At 40.8% G+C, this 22,089-nt stretch overlaps 1 protein-coding gene across 3 annotated transcripts in view; it reads right to left on the reverse strand.

Annotated features, from left to right (window-relative positions):
- Positions 1 to 20,239, reverse strand: part of UBTD2 (ubiquitin domain containing 2) — a 63,069-nt gene extending 42,830 nt beyond the window's left edge. The window contains exon 1 of one of the 3 annotated variants that reach the window (XM_026510970.4): positions 20,057 to 20,239. In XM_026510970.4, coding sequence (XP_026366755.1) covers positions 20,057 to 20,126 — 70 coding nt within the window. In that variant the 5' untranslated portion in view covers positions 20,127 to 20,239. Of the gene's footprint in view, positions 1 to 10,657; positions 10,832 to 19,247; positions 19,972 to 20,056 lie in introns of those variants that run through there. The other 2 variants (XM_057312325.1, XM_057312324.1) reach the window with 2 other exon arrangements.
- Between the last annotated feature and the right edge of the window lie 1,850 nt (positions 20,240 to 22,089).

The following is a 22,089-nucleotide window of genomic DNA, read 5'->3' on the forward strand; positions in this document are numbered from 1 at the left end:
ATCTCAATTTTTCACATCAAAATGATGCGACTTTAAAGGATATATAAACTACTTGAGTCATTTAGTAAAAGACAGGTATCCACACATGATGCAACCATCACAAACCCAGAGCAGCAAAATCCACATTCACAGGTGTGTTCAAGAGGCCCTATGTGTTAATTTTTGGCAATACAACAATGATTAAAGGCACAAAAGCTTTTTAATCATCAAATTAAAATTATTATTTCCAGGGTAACTAAAGTTCAAGGCAGAAATATACTGGTGACTGCCAGAAAAAGCATAAACCACCATAATGAAACTATATTAGGGGGCCACCATACGTTTCCCCTTCCCCTTCTGAGCAAGACACATGCATGAGATAGGTGGTCTCTGTTCCTTTTATCAACTATAAAACCAGAAGGTGGTTCCAAGTGTTGATATGCTGACATTTTAAGTACAAATACTCATTCACTTCTGGGTTCCAATCCCCATCCTTTAAGTGCTGGATATAACAATCAGAAAGAACTTTCATCTCCTTCAACTCACCCCTTGGGGTGATCATCACTTTATGATCTGAGACAGATAGATTTTCTAATACTCGATACTAAGGGTGATTTCAGAGCACAGGCCTAGAAAAGCTTTATTAAGCTTTCTTCATTTTAGACAAATCCTTCTTTTCTTGTACTTCAAGGACCTTAAGGAAACTTGTTTCCCCACACAGTTCAACTGCTAAATTCAAGTCAAGTTTGAATAAACTGAGTTTCAGGCTGAAAACATTCAGTCTGGATTAGGAGGTAGAGGTAAAAGTGAAAAAGATAACCAAGTAAAAGGGCAAAAAAGATGAACGAGATTAATACTTTTTTCCATTTAATCCGATTTTAGATAATTAAGATCTTAATTCAGAATTTCTATCTCATGAAAAGCAATATAATTTATTGACTAAGATCAAAGACAATTACCAACCTCATTTTTTACTGCTGCTATCTCCATTCTGGACACAAGAATGAACATAAGAGTCCTTAAGAAACACATTCCATTACCTTCAACTCAACTATGTTTATTGCCACAAAGGAAAAACACACTTCTGCTGCAAGGAAAGAAAAGTCAACCCAAACCCCTCATTACCTGTGGAGAGAATATTGAATTAGAAAACAGAAGATGGAGCTTACAGTTTGGGATACTCTTTTTACTCCTTATTCAGATCAAAACTTCTCTGTGCCTGAGGTTCCTCCCTTGTGAAACAGCGGTATTAACATCATCTTTCCTTAAAGTCAAAGCGTCTTTGTAAGAATCAAGGAAATGTGAAGATTTTTTTTAAATAAAAAATCACAACAAAGACAAAGATTATGTATTACCATCATGGCTCTTCTCATACTTATTAATTGTACTTGTGAACCTTAAACAACTGAAAAGCCATTACTTTAGTGACTTCAAGCTGTCATTCAACAAGTATTTCTTGTGTATCTGTTACTTACAAGCCACTTACTAGGCCCTGTTGAGATATTACGTACAAGTTTAAGCATGTCACACAGGTACACTCAATGTGTTTGTTGTGCAAATAACATAGCCAGGAAGGGAGATTTTAATAAGTAAAAATAGGATGAAAGTGTGAAATATATTTGCATTACTAAATGTAACAGAAGGCACGTGTTACAAAGTTACACGTTATAACGTTGTACTTGCACAATTAAATGAATTTCCCCCCAAACACAAGCTCCTTATACTTTTTATATGGAGAAGCGTAGTTTAGACCCCCGAAGTGCACTTAGTCTTTAGTAAAATACTTCAAAGATCAGTTTCATCCTACAGCTTGTCCCTAGATTTTGCCCTCCTGCAACATACCCCAAAAAGTCTGCTGAAAAAAAACCCACAAAATAAACAAACAAAAACCCCTAAATTCAGAGAATTCAGAAAGGGTGCCTTCATTACTCCCTGTTAATATAATACTTTATAGGCTGTATGTGAAAACTGGATTTCTTTTTTTTTTTTTTTTTTAAAGATTTTATTTATTTATGTGACAGAGAGACAGCCAGCGAGAGAGGGAACACAGCAGGGGAGTGGGAGAGGAAGAAGCAGGCTCCCAGCGGAGGAGCCCGATGTGGGACTCGATCCCGGAACGCCAGGATCACGCCCTGAGCCGAAGGCAGACGCTTAACGACTGCGCTACCCAGGCGCCCCTGAAAACTGGATTTCTGCTGCATTCAATGTAAGCACAGATTCAGCTCAAGGGCAGCGAAACAATTCCACTCGAACAATTCTACTCAGCTGGGTGGACAATATATATAACTAACTCTTTTCATATGCAAAACAATTCAAATTATGACTAGGTTTACGAAGGATGACAGAAGAAAATAACACACAAATAAACACAAAATAAGCAGGGAGACCTTAAAAAGCGAATTAGATTACTGCCTCCTTTCATCAAATGGGCAAATAAGAATCTGTCCCAGAGTTAATTATCATGAGGAATTCCTAGACATAATGGGCTTTAGTATAACTAAGGAACTAATAAAATAATTTCATCCAAAAATCAAATTAAATAATTAAAGCCAAGTGGTAAACTTTTCATTCTCCAAGTGATAAAACAGTCACAACTATCTATTCATTATTTCACTTATTTATTCAGTCAGGAACTATTTAATGAATACACATCATGAATCAAACTAGATTCTAAGGATATAATAAGGAAGAAATCAGACAAGGGCCCTGACTTCACAGAGCTCACAATGTTGTGAGGTAAGACAGGAAATAAACAAGTAAATAAATATTTCTAAAAGCAATTTTTAAAAAACAGGGGGAGGGGTCACAGTATTTTTAAGAACTATAATTAAAAAAGCACATCAGAGCAAATATTTACATTCCAAGTAAATAGGTCAAAGGCCATGAAAAGGAAAGAAGCCAAGCTCTGCTCACTAGATGCAAAGATCTTCCATTAACATTCCTTTTATGTTTCATCTCAGTCTAGTCCAGAAAAGTCAAACTACAAATATGACAGACACCAGACCTCACCTACTAGCATCTCATCTGACTCTGGTTCTTCCTTCATAATCCACAGTCAAGTCTTTCAAACACAAGATCTCATTTGTCAACCCCTCTTCTGTTAAGCACTTCCTGTCTGACCTTCCAAAGTTTAAACATAACACAAGCGTGCCCTAACTGTAGGCAAAGAGTTGAAATATTTCATGCCCAAGAGAAAGGAGAAAAGTGAAGCTGTGTCAGAGGTAGGGGAAGAGTAGGCTAACAGTGCCAAGGTGCATTTCCAGCTTCAAAGGGGCTGAGAGGTAAAGTTCACATCTTAAATAATGAAACAAATTCACTTACAGAGTGCATTATGAAGCCAGAAGTTGCTCCGGAACAGAAAGACCACCTGAGGGCTTGTCCCTACCCTTTTCTTTCCTGGCAAAGACAAATCAAATACGGGGAGTAAACAAACCTCCAGATCTATACCAGACTACAATTAGTGATACAGCCGCAACAGTCACCACCTTATTGATTCCTTTCACTATTTTTTAAGTAAGCTCTATGCCCAACATGGGGCTCAAACTCATGACCCCAAGATCAAGTGTCACATGTTCTACTGACTTAGCCCGCCAGGCACCCCTACCTTCACTATTTTTAATGTTTTACCTTTCTTTTGTTTGCTTTTCAAGTTTTCTTAGCATTAAAATTAATTTGGGTAGCATTTTACTTGTGTAAGTTTCTTAATTAATATAGTACTATTTTTTCAGTACTTGTTTGAAACTTCAAATATTTAATACAATGCCTGCAACAGTATTCCTATCCTGACAGCAGAGAAAAACTGATTGAAATTATGTGCTAAAGTAAAGATTTTTCCTAGGATCTAGTCACCTAATTTTAAAAACTGGTTCCAAAGAACTCAAAGGAACAAAATACCTGCTGCTTCAGAGTTCTACAAACATAATTCAAATTATATGTTAAAAAAAAAAAAAATATATATATATATATATATATATATATACACACATATATATTTGAAAGATTTTATTTATTTATGGGACACCTGGATGGCTCAGTCAGTTAAGCATCTGCCTTCTGCTCGGGTCTTGATTTCAGGGTCCTGGGATTGAGCCCCACATAGAGCTCCCTGCTCAGCAGGGAGTCTGCTTCTCCCTCTGCTCCTCCACCCTCACCCCTCGGTGCTCTCTCTAGGGCTCTCTCTCTCACTCTCTCTGAAAAAAAACTTTTTTTTTCAGAGAGAGTGAGAGAGCCAGCTAGCATGCATAGGGGGAGGGGCGAAGGGAGAAGAAGAAACAGACTCCCCACTGAGTAGGGAGCCTGCCATGGGGCTCACACAGGGCTCAATCCCGACCCTGAGATCATGAAACCAAGAATGAGATGCTTTAACCAACTGAACTCCCCAGATGGCCCTATTTGTTATTTTTACGAACCATAATAATAAGTACCCACACATCCAATGTTAAATTTCAAACATACAAGCCATCATGAAACATGTTCATCATGAAATCGATCATGCAGACACTAGAATGAAGCTTCTCTTACCATCTCTATGCACATATGAAACTTAGGGAACATCCTGAAATGCGTCACTGATTGGGAAAACCAGAGCTCTGCACAGCGCCTTTTGTTAATACAGGCACATACACGTCCACTCATGTAACACTGTACCAGTGAACACACTAATAGAGTACCATGCATGTCTGGCTCCATTAAATGTCACAGCAAGCTCAGGTGCACCTGCTCAGTATATTCTCTCATTACAAAAAGTAACTCAACAATGCTCAGCAAAAATATAACGTTGTCGTAATACTGTATGACATAATTTAGTGTTTTTGAGTACAGTTGATAGTTATTCGAACTTCAAAAAAATCTCCTGTAGAACTTTATAAGACTCCAAATAATTTACTTTTATTTTTTAGTCACTGTACAATCAAAATAAAAGAAAATGAAATGCTGAGGCTGACACATTAGTGTTTGATGTAAGGTATACCTAAAAAAGGATTCAACTGTTAAAAAAGTTTGAGTATACTGACCTCATCCAACAAGCTCATTTTACAGATGAGAAAAAACTAAGAAATGGGCAAGTCAAGTGACTTACTTATGGTCATAGATATAGAGAGACAGAGGTGGAACCAGAATTTTCATTACACTATATGGTCCTATTTAACAAAGCTTTTGTTCTAGAATTAAGGCTTCTATTAGGGGAACTTCACTTTCTACAAACCCAAAGATGTATTTCACACAATTGTTAATTGAGCCTAAAGTATTACGAAACCTCGAGTATTACGAAGTCTGTATCAGGTCCAATGTAGCTTACATTCCAAGAAGATAAGTTATGCTGAAAAATTACCATGATAGAAGATTTGTACCATGTACAAAGGATACAAACCTTCAGTTGTAAGAAGAATAAGCTCAGAAGATCTAATAATGTACAGCATGGTGACTATAGTTAATAATAGGGTATCGTAGACACGAACATTGCTGAGAGTAGATCTTAAGCTTTCTTAACCCCCTCCCCACAAAGTTAACTATGTGAGGTAATGGATGTCAGTTACCTATCTTGATCTTCGCAATAGTTCCATAATGTATACGTACATCATATCATAACACTGAACAGTTTAAGTACATACAATTATAGAGATCCCAGAAATGGACCCTCAACTCTATGGTCAACTCATCTTCGACAAAGCAGGAAAGAATATCAAATGGAAAAAAGACAGTCTCTTCAACAAATGGTGTTGGGAAAATCGGACAGCCACACGCAGAAGAATGAAATTTTCTTACACCATACTCAAAATGGATGAAAGACCTAAATGTGAGACAAGAATCCATCAAAATCCTAGAGGGGAACATAGGCAGCAATTTCTTTGACCTCGGCCACAACAACTTCTGGCAAGACGTCTCCAAAGGCAAGGGAAACAAAGGCAAAAATGAACTACTGGGACTTCATAAAGATACAAAGCTTTTCTACATGAAAGGAAACAGTCAACAAAACCAAAAGACAACTTACAGAATGGGAGAAGATATTTACAAATGTCCTATCAAATAAAGGGCTAATATCCAAAATCTATAAAGAACTTATCAAACTCAACACCCAAAGAACAAATAATCCAATCAAGAAATGGGCAGAAGACATGAAGAGACATTTCTCCAAAGACATACAAATGGCCGACACATGAAAAAATGCTCCACATCACGCAGCATCAGGGAATACAAATCAAAAACCACAATGAGATACCACCTCACACCAGTCAGAATGGCTAAAATTAACAAGTCAGAAATGACAGATGTTGGCAAGGATGTGGAGAAAGGGGAACCCTCTTACACTGCTGGTGGGAATGCAACCTGGTATAGACACTCTGGAATGAGGTTCCTCAAAAAGCTAAAAAATAGAGCTAACCTATGACCCAGCAATTGCACTACTAGGTATTTACCCCAAAGATAAAAATGTAGTAATCCAAAGGGGCACCTACACCCCAATGTTCATAACAGCAATATCTACAATAGCCAAACTATGGAAAGAGCCCAGATGTCCATCAATGGATGAATGGATAAAGTAGTGACACACACACACACACACACACACACACACACACACACACAATGGAATATTACTTAGCCATCAAAAAATGAAATCTTGCCTTCTGCAACAACATGGATGGAACTAGAGGGTATTTTGCTAAGTGAAATAAGTCAATCAGAGAAAGACAATGATATGATTTCACTCATATGTGGGATTTAAGAAACAAAACAGGGTAGCATAGACAAAGGGAGGGAAAAATAAAACAAGACAAAATCAGAGATGGAGACAAACCATAAGAGACTCTTTTTTTTTTTAAGATTTTATTTATTCATTTGAGAGAGAGAGAGAGACAGCATGAGTGGGGGGAGATGCAGAGGGAGAAGCAGACTCCTCGCCGAGCCGGGACCCTGACGTGGGGCTCAACCCCAGGACCTAGAGACCACCACCTGAGCCAAAGGCAGAGGCTTAACCATCTGAGCCACCCAGGCACCCCAAGAGGCCTTTAATCATAGGGAACAAACTAAGGGTTGCTGGAGGGAAGGGGGTGGAGGGATGGGTAACTGGATGATGGGCATTAAGGAAGGCACATGACGTAATGAACACCGGGTGTTATATACAACGGATGACTCACTGAACTCTACTTCTGAAACTAATAATACACTATATATTAATTAACTGAATTTAAATTCAAACAAATAAATAGAGGAGAGAAATAAATAAATATATAAAATTATATTTGTCAGGTATTCCCCAATAAGGTTAGAGGAAAAATGACCGGGGCGGGGGGGTAGGGAGACAAAAAACAAAAACAGAAGGGTTATAAGTACTGTAAGAATAGTACTGTGGAAGTTCAGAGGATGGCAGGATTATTTCTGGTTGGGAAAATGAAAAAAAGGTTCAGATTTATTCAGTAATGAAAGATTACTCCAGTATTGGAAATTAGCAGAAAAGAACTGGGAAAAGTTTGGATTTTGGATCCTGTATTGCATAGGAAATAAAGAATCACATTCTGTTAGTAAGACATCTACCTAATTATGAGTTTAAAGAAAATACAGAGGCTAGAAGAATACACTAAATGACACCACAGGGAAACAATCAGACAAATCCAGAATGTGGTACATTCTACAATACTCTTTTTTTTTTTTTTAAGATTTTACTTATTTGTCAGAGAAAGAGAGAACACAAGCACAAGCAGGGGGGACAGCAGGCAAAGGGAGAAGCAGGCTCCCCGATGAGCAGGGAGCCCAACTCGGGGCTCGATTCCAGTATCCTGGGATCACGACCCGAGCTGAAGGCAGATACTTAATTTACTGAGCCACCCAGGCGTCCCTCTATAATACTCTTCAAAAAAATCAATGTTATAAGGAAGAAAAGGGGAGGAGCTATTCAAGATTTAAAAAGATTAGAGACAAAAAATGTGATGTCTAAATGCTGAATAGATTCTGATTTGAAAAAAATTGTTATAAAAGGGGTGCATGGGTGGCTCAGTCGGTTAAGCATCTGCCTTCAGTTCATGTCATGATCTCAGGATCCTGGGATCAAGCCCGGCATCAGGCTCTCTGCTCAGTGGGGAGCCTGCTTCTCCCTCTCCCTGCTCATGCTCTCTCAAATAAATAAAATTTTAAAAAAATAGCTATAAAAGACATTTTTTGGGAAGTTGATAGATTCTGATTATGGACTAGACCTTAGGAGTGATAATGGTATTTGCATGCTGAAGTGTCAGAATGTCTGTACTCTCAGTTAAGCAAATATTTATACACATGTACACACACAATTGATGGGTATTCAAATGTTTGTTATATTAGAGTCTTTCAATTCTTCAGTATGCTTGAAAATTGTCATTAAAAATGCTTAAAAAAAAGAATTCAGGGGCGCCTGGGTGGCACAGCGGTTAAGCGCCTGCCTTCGGCTCAGGGCGTGATCCCGGCGTTACGGGATCGAGCCCCACATCAGGCTCCTCTGCTATGAGCCTGCTTCTTCCTCTCCCACTCCCCCTGCTTGTGTTCCCTCTCTCGCTGGCTGTCTCTATCTCTGTCGAATAAATAAATAAAATCTTTAAAAAAAAAAATAAAAAAAAGAATTCAATACAATCTTGACAATGATCTAATCCATTTTCTTCTTTCAACTATGTAAGAAACTGAGCCCAAAGTACCACAGCTAATGCAGGCCTATTCTTAAGAGATTAAAACTCAGGCAGGTCTGCAGAATCTTAGCACAAACTCTTTCCATGTGCCAGAAAACTAGGACCCAAGAGACAAAAACTGATCTGGGACAAACAAATACATACATGTGCAGTAAAAAAGGTGTGTGTGTGTGTGTGTGTGTGTGTGTGTGTGTGTGTGTTTTCAAGTAATCTTTATATCCAACGTGGGGCTCAAACTCATGATCCCAAGATCAAGAGCTGCATGCTCTTCTGACTGAGCCAGCAGGCGCCCCTTGTGCACGTAAAAAAGTTAAACACATTTCTTACGCTTAATATGTGACAGTATGATTAAAAATTACAAAAGAATTAAAACCTGCTAAAGATTGTAACAACTTAGTGTACATCAGAATTTTGTATAAAATAATCTCAGAATGCAGCATTAAATGGGAAAGACTTTGTTACATGCACACACACACACACACAAACCCACTTAAATAGTATCACCTAAATACTGTCTCTCTTTTTTTTTTTTTTTTTAAAGATTTTATTTATTTATGTGACAGAGAGACAGCCAGCGAGAGAGGGAACACAGCAGGGGGAGTGGGAGAGGAAGAAGCAGGCTCATAGCGGAGGAGCCTGATGTGGGACTCGATCCCAGAACGCCAGGATCACGCCCTGAGCCGAAGGCAGACGCTTTAACGACTGCGCTACCCAGGCGCCCCCTAAATACTGTCTCTTAACTTGGTCTATTCATTGTGGCAATTATGCCTTCTAAAAATCTGACAACATAACTTAATTAACTTCACATTGCACCTATCCCCTCCACAAACTTCTTGCCAGTCCCCCAAAATGCCACGTTTTTTCGTATTTCTTTTTTTTTTTTTTTTTAAGATTTTATTTATTTATTTGACAGAGATAGAAACAGCCAGCGAGAGAGGGAACACAAGCAGGGGGAGCGGGAGAGGAAGAAGCAGGCTCATAGGGGAAGAGCCTGATGTGGGGCTCGATCCCATAACGCCGGGATCACGCCCTGAGCCGAAGGCAGGCGCTTAACCGCTTTGCCACCCAGGCGCCCCTTTCGTATTTCTACACAAGCAATTTCCTCTGCATACAGGATGACCATCTGCTTTTCCTCCGCTACTCTGCTTTCAAGACCAACTACTTATACCACCTCTTCAGTGAAGTATTCTGACCCTGCTCCCCACTGCTCTCTGCCCTTCTATAATCCTTTTTTCACTGCTATAGAGGCTTTTAAAACTCTTCCTAATTAAATACACGGTTCCTCCATTAGACCATAAGCTACTTGATATCACAGAGCAGGCCTTATTTATATCTCTATTTATGGTTAGCCTCAAGTGCTGGCAGTTAGAAATAATGGAGGCTGGTTATTTTTAAAAGTTTCAGAAAGGATCGTCAACTTACCTAAAAAATAGTGTTCGCCCTGAGTTAAAAGTGATAGTTTATCATAAAGCAAAACTGAGTGATCTGGGTTATCTATTACTCTACCCCTTTGATACTCTTGTCACATAGTCCAAAGCATGGAACTATCTGAACTGATGCAAATAGGTCTGCTTTTGTTTATACCTAGGAGCCAATTACAGTAAATGCAAAAAAATTATCTGAAGGGTTTCCTGTGAGGACTTAATCAGAAAAGTCCAAAAGTCACTAACTCATTATTTAGTCAAATCTTGGACAAGTGTGTATCAAGACCTCACTCATGCTCAAGTAAAATTCACTTAAAATGACTTTGACACATTAAGATTTTTTTTCTTTAGACATCTAACTTCAACAGAAATTCCACTTCCGAAAACAGAGCTATAATGGAAATGCCTAAAAGTTTTATTGCAAACATGCAAAAAATGGCATTATAACACCCAATGTATACTCAGCAATATTTAACCTCTCAGCTCAATATATGGAATATATTCAAAAACAAACTTGATTCTTGCTGACTGCAAGTCAAAGTAGCTGATGCAAGGTGAAAACATGCTGATTGTTCTTGGCCAACACACATGCATCTTGTAAGTACATACGCGTCAGTAAAGTCTCAACCTATGGTCCTTGAACTACCAGAGAATCATGAGGAGCTTGCTGGTAGCCTAGTATGCCCGATAAGCAGAAGCAGAAAGCTGGGTAGGGATGGTGAGGGGCGGCGGGAAGAATCAGATGCAATGGTCCACCAAATGAAGATAAACCATTCAGGTGGTCTGCAGTAAGGAAAAATGAGAGAATCACTAAATCAGCAAATTGATCATGATGCCCAATTAATATGATCGTGTTCTTAACGAAGTCAACCTAACGCTTTCTTGCAACAAGAGAAGAATGTGTTTTGGTCAAAAACCACAAGAGAGATAACTGATTTATTAATATAATGGCAAAAGTTCCTTATTACAAGTGATTAACAGTCAGTAATCATTCTTATCAGAAGACTCACCCGGGTATAGTACTACTAGCAACATGCTGCCAAAGCTTTGCATTTACAGTAAAAAATCAGATAAATTTAAAAATAAAATCCATCCTATAAATTTTTCCATAAGAGAGGTGCTATAGACTAGGGCTATCAAAAAATCAGAAGAATGAACATCCTCATCATTTCTAATGGCTCAAAGATTCTATTCATAGTATACAGTACTAGCAAATGATTCCTAAATAAAGTCAGAGATGAAAAAAACAGCCCACTTAATATCCATAGCAAGAATCTTTAAAAATGCCATTCCAACATAAATTCCAAGATAATCTTGACTGGGGAGAAATACCAACCTTTTATTTGCTAGAAAACTGAAAACAAAAGGGGACTAGCCCAACAGAAGGCAGCTTATTAAGTAGGGGCTACAACATCCCATATCAATTTTTAATATAAACTCGAGTCCTTAAATCTCTTCCCAAAAAGGATTCTCCATATCTCAGTATTTTTCAACTGTAGCATCCCTGACCTAAATTCAATTCTCATAACCTACCAAACCTACCTAATCAGAGTTCCACTGGATTTCCAACCTATACCTTCTTGCTGCCTTATTTTCCTTTTGGTCTCTCCCCACAACAATCTCCTCCTGGTAAAATCAACCACCCTCTACTTTACATCAAGTAAATGCCTCCTGGGGTGCCTGGGTGGTTCAGCTGGTTAAGCGTCAGACTTTTGATTTCAGCTCAGGTCACAATCTCAGGGTCATGGGATTGAGCCCTGCATCGGGATCCTTGCTCAGTGGGGAGTCTGCTGGAGAGTCTCTCTCTCCTTCGCCCTCTGCACCCCCCCCCCAAAATAAATCTTAAAAAAAAAAAAAGTAAATGCCTCCTATTTCACATACGTCTTTCTCCGATTGGTATAAAATTTTATGCATCCTGCTTATAAAGCCTCAGAACTACCAACGCAGAAAATACAAAAACTTTTTACTTCCACTGTCACATCTGGGATAAGTACAGACGGGGGCGCCTGGGTGGCTCAGTTGTTAAGCATCTGCCTTCAGCTCAGGGCATGATCCCAGGGTCCTGGGATCAAGCCCCGCATCAGGCTCCCTGCTCTGCTGGGAGCCTGCTTCTTCCTCTCCCACTCCCCCTGCTTGTGTTCCCTCTCTCACTGGCTGTCTCTCTGTCAAATAAATAAGTAAATAAACAAATCTTAAAAAAAAGAAAAAAAGGGGATAAGCACAGGCTAAAACTTCAATCCTCCTCATGCTCAATTCTGCTTCATTTTTAATTACAGACCCAGCCCTAAGAGTAGAAGCATAAGAAAATTCAGTAAACAACCTAGGTAGATGATGTGCAGAATATATGGGACACTGAAAAAACATAAGGAAGAGATAACGATATTCTTGGTGAAGAAGGAAAACAAGGTTTTACAGAGAAATGTGTCTGTTCTAACATACACTAACCTCAAAAGAGCTACTGGCATATTCTGGGGTTGAATGCTCAAGAAGTCTATCTTGAGTTTGGATGTGAGTAACAAACTACAGGCAGAATTTCTCCAAATACCACACTAAAATGAGAGGTTAACAAACAAAATTATTTTTTTTTTAAAGATTTTATTTATTTATTTGACAGAGAGACAGCCAGTAAGAGAGAAACACAAGCAGGGGGAGTAGGAGAGGAAGAAGCAGGCTCCTAGCAGAGGAGCCCGATGTGGGGCTCAGTCCCAGAACTCCGGGATCACGCCCTGAGCCGAAAGCAGACGCTTAACGACTGAGCCACCCAGGCGCCCCCAAACAAAATTATTTTCTGAAATTACAAGAATGTCTGTTCAAATACAATCAGAGCTATAAGTTTCACAGGCAGACCTTATATCCTATGTTTCCCAATAATTCAACAAAATTCAGTATACTAAGTACCTACTATGGTCAGGACCCGATTAGAGGTAATCACCTCATTTCTCCATCTTCTGTGAAAATATTTTTTAAGATTTTATTTATTTATTTGACACAGAGAGAGACAGCCAGCGAGAGAGGGAACACAAGCAGAGAGAGTGGGAGAGGAAGAAGCAGGCTCTCAGCGGAGGAGCCTGATGCGGGGCTTGATCCCAGAACGCCGGGATCACACCCTGAGCTGAAGATAGACACTTAACGATTGAGCCACCCAGGCGCCCCTCTGTGAAATTTTGATGACTCAATTCTTAGCACTTTCCTCCCCTTTTCACTTACTTATAGCAGTCATTTATTTTTACACCTTCACCTTCCCCAGCTGACTCCAAAATCCACATTCATAACCTGAACATCTAGGAATTCCATACCTAAACTTCTGAACCATCCTACATGATGTCCCAACTTAAAAATTCTGTCAGCTAGGGGGCGCCTGGGTGGCACAGTGGTCAAGCGTCTGCCTTCGGCTCAGGGCGTGATCCCGGCGTTCTGGGATTGAGCCCCACGTCAGGCTCCTCCGCTGGGAGCCTGCTTCTTCCTCTCCCACTCCCCCTGCTTGTGTTCCCTCTCTCGCTAGCTGTCTCTATCTCTGTCAAATAAATAAATAAAATCTTAAAAAAAAAAAAAAGACCTTTGAAAATTAAAAAAAAAAAAATTCTGTCAGCTAAACCTTAAGATACTGAAAGGCAAACTACAGCTTGCTCCAGATAGCTCTTTTTTATTCCCCAAAACCTGCCAAGCCACCTCAATATTCCTGGTTACCCAGATTCATATATACGGGATTATAGATCTTCCTCGACTTACAATGGGGTTACATTCCAATAAACCCATCATAAATTGAAAACTATGAATCCTAAGTTGAAAATGCATTTAAGGGGCACCTGGGTGGCTCAGTTGGTTAAGTGTCTGCCTTGGGCTCAGGTCATGATCCCAGAGTCTTGAGATCCAGCCCCACATCAGGATCACTGCTCAGCGGGGAGTCTGTTTCTCCCTCTCCTCTTGCTGTCTCTCTCTCCCTCATAAATAAAATCTTAAAAAAAAAAAAAAAGAAACTACATTTAACCTACAGATCATAGCTTAGCCTAGCTTATCTTAAATGTGCTCAGAACACTTACATTATCCTACAGTTGGGCAAAATCATCTAATATAAAGCCTATTTTATAATGAAGTGTCAAATATCATAAAATTTATTGAATACTATACTTAAAAACAGCATGGTAAGTGTATTGGTTGCTTACCGTCTTCACCCTGACCACGTGGCTGACTAGGAGCTGCAGCTTGCTGCCACTGCCCAGCATCGCAAGAGAGTATCATACCACCTATCACCAGCCACAGAAAAGATCTAAATTTAAACCTTGAAGTATGGTTTCTACTGAATGTATATGTATCACTTTGCACCATCATAAAATTGTAAGATCGAAAAATCGTAAGTTGAACCATCATAAGTCAGAAACGGTCTGTACTTTACTTTCTTTTATGTATCCCTATATCCAATAAATTACCAACTCATGCCATTTTTTTCCTGTTGGGTTCCTCCCTTTAGTCTCTTCCCACTGTAAGCAATCCTGTACCAGTGCTTCTCAAACTTTAATATGCATAAGAATCATTTCAGTAGCTTGTTAAAATGCAGATTCTGATTTACTAGGTCATGGGTGGGGCCTGAGAGTCTGTACTTCTAACATACTCCCAGGTTACTGCAAAGCTACTCATCCAGGGACCATACCTTTGAGCAGCTCAGACCCCTACTTTCTTTTATCCCCTCAGCACTTGCACAGTTTACCCTATGGTATATGGCATCCTATGGTATATTTATCTCTTTGCATAGTGTTTTATAGTTATTTCATGTGTGCATATTTTATTACGCTTTCCTAAAAAAGGATTTTGACATACTCAAGAAATAAAATCATGATTCCTTTTCTGGAACAACAGCAACCAACCCAATGTTGGGCATATTGTGGGTACTCAATGCCTGTTGATTGTAAAATGCTTCTGCAGAAAATATAACAATCATCTCTTGATTAAGAAGTTGAAGTAGGTTTATGGATTACTTTTGTCAACTTTTTAAAAAGCATTTTATTGCTAATCAACCTTTTCACCATATAAGACAAAAAAGAAACTTAAAACAGCTTTCTATTCATAGTTAAGAAAGTAAATTGTTATTTAAGTTAGACTTGTGAATTATTGGTTATATATTTATTCTTTCTCCAACAGTGAAGGATTAAATATATGCTTAAAACAAAAACTAGAAGCCCAGGAAGTAAAAGAAAAAATAAATTGGACTTCATTAAAATTAAAAACTTTTCTGTATCAAAGGCCATCATGGGGGGGGGCGTGTGTGCAGGGGGAAGGAACAGAGGAAGAGGGGCAAGCAGACTCTGTGTTCAGCACAGAGCACCATGCAGGACTTGATCATGACCCTGAGATCATGACCTAAGCCGAAATAAAGAGTGACACTTAACTGACTGAGCCATCCAGGTGCCCCCTAGAAAAAAAAAAGTGAAAAGACAACCCAAAAATGGGAGAAAATATTTTCTCAAATCACCCATGTGATAAGGGCTTAACATACAGAATATATAAAGACCTCCCACAACACAACAACAAAAAACCCCAAAACAACCCAATAAAAAAATAGGCAAAGGACTTAAACAGACATTTCTCCAAAGAAGATAAACAAATGTCCAAGAAGCACTTTAATTAAAAGATGCTCAACATTACTAGTCATTAGGGAAATGCAAACCAAAACCACAGTTTGATACCACTTCATACCAACTACAATGGCTGTAATTTTAAAAATGGGAGGCAAGTGTTGGTGAACATATGGAGAAACTGAAACCCTTGTATGTTGCTGCTGGAATGTAAAAGAATGCAGCTACTGGCAGTTCCTCAAAAAGGTAAACCATATAACCTAGCAATTCCACTCCTAGGTATATTATAACCAAAAGAATCAAAAACAGGGGCTCAAACAGCTCTTTGTACACCAAAGTTCATAGCCACTTACAATAACCAAAAACTGGGAACAGCCCAAATGTCCATCAATAAAAGAATGGATAAACAAAATGTGATATATATACACACACACACACACACACACACACACACAATGGAATATTATTCAGCCATAAAAAGAATGAGGTACTGATACTTGCTACCACCGGATTAACCTGAAGTCATTATGCTAAGTGAAATATACCACAAACAAAAGGATAAATATTGTATGATTCCACTTATATGAAATATCTAGACTTGATAAGTTAATAGAGACAAAACGTAGATTTAGAAGTTAACAGGGGCTGGGAGAGAGGAACAGCGGTACTGCTTAAAGGATCTAGAGTTTCTGTTTGGAGAGGTGAAAAATTTTGGGAATACACAGTGGTGATGGTTGCACACTGTGAGTGTCATTAATGCCACCGAACTGTGCACTGAAAAATGGTTAAAATGGCAAGTTTTATATGCATTTTATCACAAGTTAAAAAATGAAACTAGAAAAAAAGAGAAACATTTTTTATTACAGCCCTGAGTTCAAGTTTCTGACTGCCATTTGTAAGCTATGCGATGTTAAGCAAGTTATTTAATTTCTCCCTGCTTCAATCTATCCACAAAATAGAGATATTATTCACCTCCCAGAGTTTGTTCAAGACTAAATGAGAAAACAATCACTTAGCACAACACCTGTTACATAATAAATACTGGATAAATGGTAGTTGTTATTATTCAAAAACCACTGTTAATCATCAAGTAGGTAGTCTATAAGGCTGCTATAAATGGATAACCAAAAGAATTCCATGACATTCTCAAGGCATTCTGAAATAAAGAAATGAATGCTTAGCAGTCAGTCATCCTGCTGTAAACCTGGAAACTTATGACCACCAAGGGTTAGTCCTCTTGGGATATCACTGAAAGTAAGAATAAATGATATACCCAGAAAGTGAGAACCTACTTTGTACATCATTACATTCATTAAAGAGGTGAACAAAAGAAGAAAAGAAGCTGGTTGGCTCTCTTCAACTAATTTCATTTTACTGTTTTTTCCCATATATTTATTTTTAAAAATCATGAGATTTAATTCCTTAACCAATGCCATGGACTGAAATAAAGCCTTGTCTAGAGGTCACGAGTTCCAACCTCAGCATCACAATATCATTATAATAAGACAGAGAACCATACAGAATATGCTGTCTAAAAAATGTTCTAGAAGCACGGAAGCTTGGAGTGAACTGCTAAATAATCTCTTATAATGTATATAATATGCTTGTCTTGATGAATATCAGGCATTTAAAAAATGGTCAAACTAGCCGAAACTCAAAAACAATTCTAGGCAAAGTATGCCAGAGGAAGATATTACAAATGATTCCAAAATAACATGTAACAGAAATCTTATAATGTGAATTAAGCAATTTCCGTATTCTACGGTCTTTTGCAAAAATTTCCCAAATTCCTTCAAAGAAGTAAATTACCAAGTAAGGAAGTTTTTCTCATGTACCACAATTAACTTGCATACATAAAAGACTTAAATCCAGAGGGAAAGGGAAAGTACAGTATCTTAAATGGCCAAAAAGATTTTTTAAAAAGTCATTTTTTTTACTAAGTCTAGCTGATCCTCAAGAGTCAAATCAATCTAAAATGGTGAGATTCAACATTACATTCAACAACATTGTGAATGTAATTAAAACGGTCATGAAAGGCACCAGAAGGCTTTATTTCATGTTGATAAAAGAATTTTTCACAACCCAAAAGTCCTGATTAAAACTATGAACCATTACGTTTGAAAAGCAAATGATCTGTGCCAACACCCTTAGGAAAAATAGTTTTTCTCTTCTCAACAAAAACCTACTATAAAAAGCAAAAACTATTTAATATGTTAACCTGAAACACTCACCTGAGCTAATTCCTTTAAACCACAATTAACTCTTTTCCTTTTTTTTTTTTTTTAAAGATTTTATTTATTTATTTGACAGAGATAGAGACAGCCAGCGAGAGAGGGAACACAAGCAGGGGGAGTGGGAGAGGAAGAAGCAGGCTTCCAGCAGAGGAGCCCGACGTGGGGCTCGATCCCAGAACACCGGGATCAAGCCCTGAGCCAAAGGCAGCCGCCTAACGACTGAGCCACCCAGGCGCCCCTCAAACCACAATTAACTCTTAACTATCATGACAATAATGACGAAGAAAGGCTTCCATAATTAAATTCCGGAAATAATCCTTTTATCCCACACAGCTCCTTCCTCCATCCCAGTTACATGAGGCCCCTATTTCCTCTTCAGGAGAAAACAGAGGTTTGGTAGTTGGTGTTCCTCTTTTCTAAACTTTACTTTGGAAAGGTATAGTGCAGCTTTAAGTCTAGAGAACTCCGTTCTCAAGGAAACTGATACTAGGGCTATCTAACTAAGACACCACTAGTAATAAATTACCAGAAGTTAAGACTTCAAGGCCCATGCTAGTAATGCCTGGCTGGTCATAAGTCATATTACCAAAAGGCTTAAATAAATTCGTTCAAGTTCATTACCAAGAAGAGAAAAATGTTTATTAAAATTTTTAAGTGAGTGCAAAAAAATTAAATGTAATTGAAACTAAACACTACCTATAGCACATACTAATATATTTTGGTACCATTAATGGTCACCTCAATTGCAGGAAGAATCACTGTGACCACCAATTTGACCTTACCCCAGGGCTGTTTCAAAATCATGCCCTTTTTTCTTCTGCTTTGTTGTCACTGAGGATCTCATTGCTAATGCACCACCAAATAATAATGCTATGACATGAAATGCACTATTAAATAGCGTTTTCATGGACAAGTTTTTTTCAAGACACACTTGACTGAACTCTCAGACTATCTGCCCAGGATTTAATCATACAGGAAACCCACAGATTTTAATGAGGTGGCGTGGCAAATATCATGTAATTCAGGAAACTCATCAGTCAAATGTTAGGTGTACACAGTTTACAGATGGAGCTCAAGTGAGAGGGCAAGCATCTGGTCTAAAGCTAGTATAAGAAAAAGTTGTAAACCCTCTCATCCCCAAACGACTTAGTTTAGGAACTTATAAATATGCCCCACATTCTGAGACATCTAACAGAAGGTTGGAACAAAACCAACACTGTCATCTTTGCTATTCCTAGCTGTTTCTTCTTCCACTAAAACATTCTGCCCTCTACACAAGCTATAGAGTGGACTCAGCCAAAGATCATTTAAGTAAAGGTAGAATTAATTTTATTATTATAGCGCTACACTACAATGCCGATCGAATTAAAAAGCTCTCCTCAGCAAACTACTTACGACAAATTAGAAGTGCGTTCGCTCCGTGTTCGAAAACTTTTAAAGTACTGATCCTACTGGGCTAAGTCGGACTCCTGTATTTGTACTTTTATCCTACATATTTTCCTTTACGTAAGGCAGACAGGAATTTGACTAGCCCACTCCGACAGCAAACTGGCCCAACACCCGCACGCTGTAGCAAGAAGCCACGTTTTCCTCGGGCGGACTGTTTCCCCACCCCTCCTTAAAATAATGCGTGTGGCCACTTGAGACTTCCCCAGCCAAGCTCCAGAAACTTGCAGGTTTAAATGGCCAAACTGGAACCAACCAGGGCAGCTGTCATCTGAAACTCAGGAAAGCTGAGACCAGCCAACTCTGCCGAACGAGGAAGGGTGCGGAGAGATGTGGCGGGGCCCGTCGGAGGGAATGCATTAGGCTCCCCTCCCCAACCCCCCATCAATTCGCTTTTCTGCAACCCCAGCGCCGCCATCCTGTTCCTGAATAATTAAACGGGCTGGGGAGGGAGCGAGGTGGCTAAGAAAGGCAGTTTCTAGCCCGAGTTTCCCGAGCCCAAGCGGTGGGGTCGAAAGGCCGAGGGCTACATCCCCGGCGTGCGAAGGACTTTCCTCAGGGGCCGGGAGGGCAGGGGGCGACCCCGCGGCCGGCGGGGCGGCCGGAAGCGGAGCGCGGGGAGTGACGTGGAGGAGGGGATGACAAAGGGGCGCGGGGGCCCCGGCCGCGCGGCCCGCGGGCCCGCAGGGGCCGGGACAGGTGGCCGGGCCTGGCCGGGAACAATGGGGGGCCGAGGCTGCCCCCTGGCGCTCACCTACCTCCGGTGCCCTCCGAGTTCTCGTTGAGGCTGCCCGAGGAGTCGTGCTGGGCGCCCACACACCCGCCCATGGGGGCCCCCGGCGCCTCGTCCGCCACCTCCGGGCGCTCGTCCGGCCCGCCGCCGCCTCTGCCTCCTCAAGCGCCGCCGCCGCCGCCACCGAGCCCCGGACAGGCGCGCCGCTCCGCTCGCCCGCCGCGGCCCAGCCTCCGCCCCCCTCGCCGCTCCACCCACTGCCTTGGCTCGGCCCCTTCCTCCGCGCCCACTTCTACCTCAGCCCCCGGGCCGCCCGCCCGGCAGGCCTGGCCCGCGCGCCGCCCTCGCCTCCGGCTCGGCCCCGCCAGGCCAGGGCTGGCCCATCCCGGGCGGGCCGCAGCGCCCGCCTCGCCCCCTCACAGCCCCGCACACCCGCGTCCAGGCGAGCCCCGCACCGGCGCCGCCCGTCCGCCAGGCCCCATCGGCCCCCGCCCCGCGGCGCCGCCCTCCGCACCCGCGGCCTGGGCTCCACCGGGCCCGCCCGGAACGGCCGGTGGGGGCGGGGCCGCGGAAGGCCGCGCGCTGATTGGCTGCAGGATGGGGCCGCGAGCGGAGAGCTAGGGCGGTGGGGAGAAGAGGGGAGGGGAGGGGAGCTCTGAGCCGGAGGAGCGGAGGCGAAGCGGGGATCCGTCCGGGGGAAGAGGCAGGGAAAGGAGGCGAGGAGGAAGCATGGGGAAAGAAGAAAAGAAAGGGAAGAAGGGAGAGGCAACAGGAAAGGAGGAACAAAAGTGAGAAAGGAGAAGTGGAGAGGGGTCAAATCGAGTTTCTGGCTCCTCCTCGGGCGTCAGCTCTTTCTCCTTCTCGTGGAAGCGGGTCGGAGGGGGCATAGAAGTAGTAAAAGAAGCCTAGCAGGCGGGGATGGGGCTGGTTCCCAAATAACTGGCGGAGGTGGGTAGGGGGTCCTGCCTGAAGGTTGAGGTCCCAGAACCTTTGAGGTTTGTATAGAATTCAGTGGATTGGTACGCGGAGTGTGGGCTTACCCTTGTTTGCCCCGCTCCCAACACCCCCCCAAATCACTGTGCCCCATTATTAGACGTAGAGGCGGTCATTGTGGTTGCAAGCTGGACTCAGATTACAGAGGCGAGGCATTCGGTGTAGTAGAGATAAGCGCTGATCGTAGTTCTGAGGGCGTGGGTTCATTTCATCTTCACGGAATTGATTATTCAGACACAATGCTACTTCTCAAGATCCTCCCTTTAGGTATCTTAAATCGTCTTTAGAACAAAATGAAGTATAAAAAAATAAAATACCCTGCTTTCTCTAAACTGGAATTTGGTACATGGACCACGCCCGACATTCTTGGCGGTCGCTATCCTAATCTAAGCCAAATTGTTAATGGTCCCTTCAGAATTGTGCTCGGCTATGATGCCTTAAAATTTTTATCAGCCTGCTTGGGCCTTTATAAAGCTTATTTCTGCCCAAGCTGTTTTAACTATCTACTCCATTTTTATATCAGACTTTCTTTTTTTAACATCCTGGGTCGGGTTTTGCTTAGCATTAAAAAAAAATTTTTTTTAAGTGAAATACCTAAGAAAGAGACTCTGCAGCTTGGAATTTGCATTTAAATATATTTTCATACACTGCTGGTGGGAGTGTAAATTGGTTCAATCTTTTTGCAAAGTAATTTGGAAACAAGGATCAAGAACCTTAAAAATGTTCATACCCTTTAATTTGGGATTATCCCACACATGGATATCGAGCTCACAGAAATAGTCCAAAATGCAGAGAAAGATTTCTGTCCTTGTATTTATTTGATAGTCAGATAAAAATGAGGGTTTGACAAACAAACAAAATCTTATACTTACATAAAAGCACAGAATGTCTGGTAAGAAATAGAAATCTGCTATATTAAATTTATACTGACAAATTAGTGTTGTCCTGGGTAGTCATGAAAATTCAAAAAAGCTTATATACCTTCATGTTTTTCTGAGTTTTCAGAGGTTGCTCTGACATTCAGGTCCTGTGTCACAAAGCCCTCTTCTATCTGATCATTCTCAG

The sequence above is a fragment of the Ursus arctos genome, unplaced genomic scaffold (assembly GCF_023065955.2).
Source record: "Ursus arctos isolate Adak ecotype North America unplaced genomic scaffold, UrsArc2.0 scaffold_15, whole genome shotgun sequence".
NCBI classification, from domain to species: Eukaryota; Metazoa; Chordata; class Mammalia; order Carnivora; family Ursidae; genus Ursus; species Ursus arctos.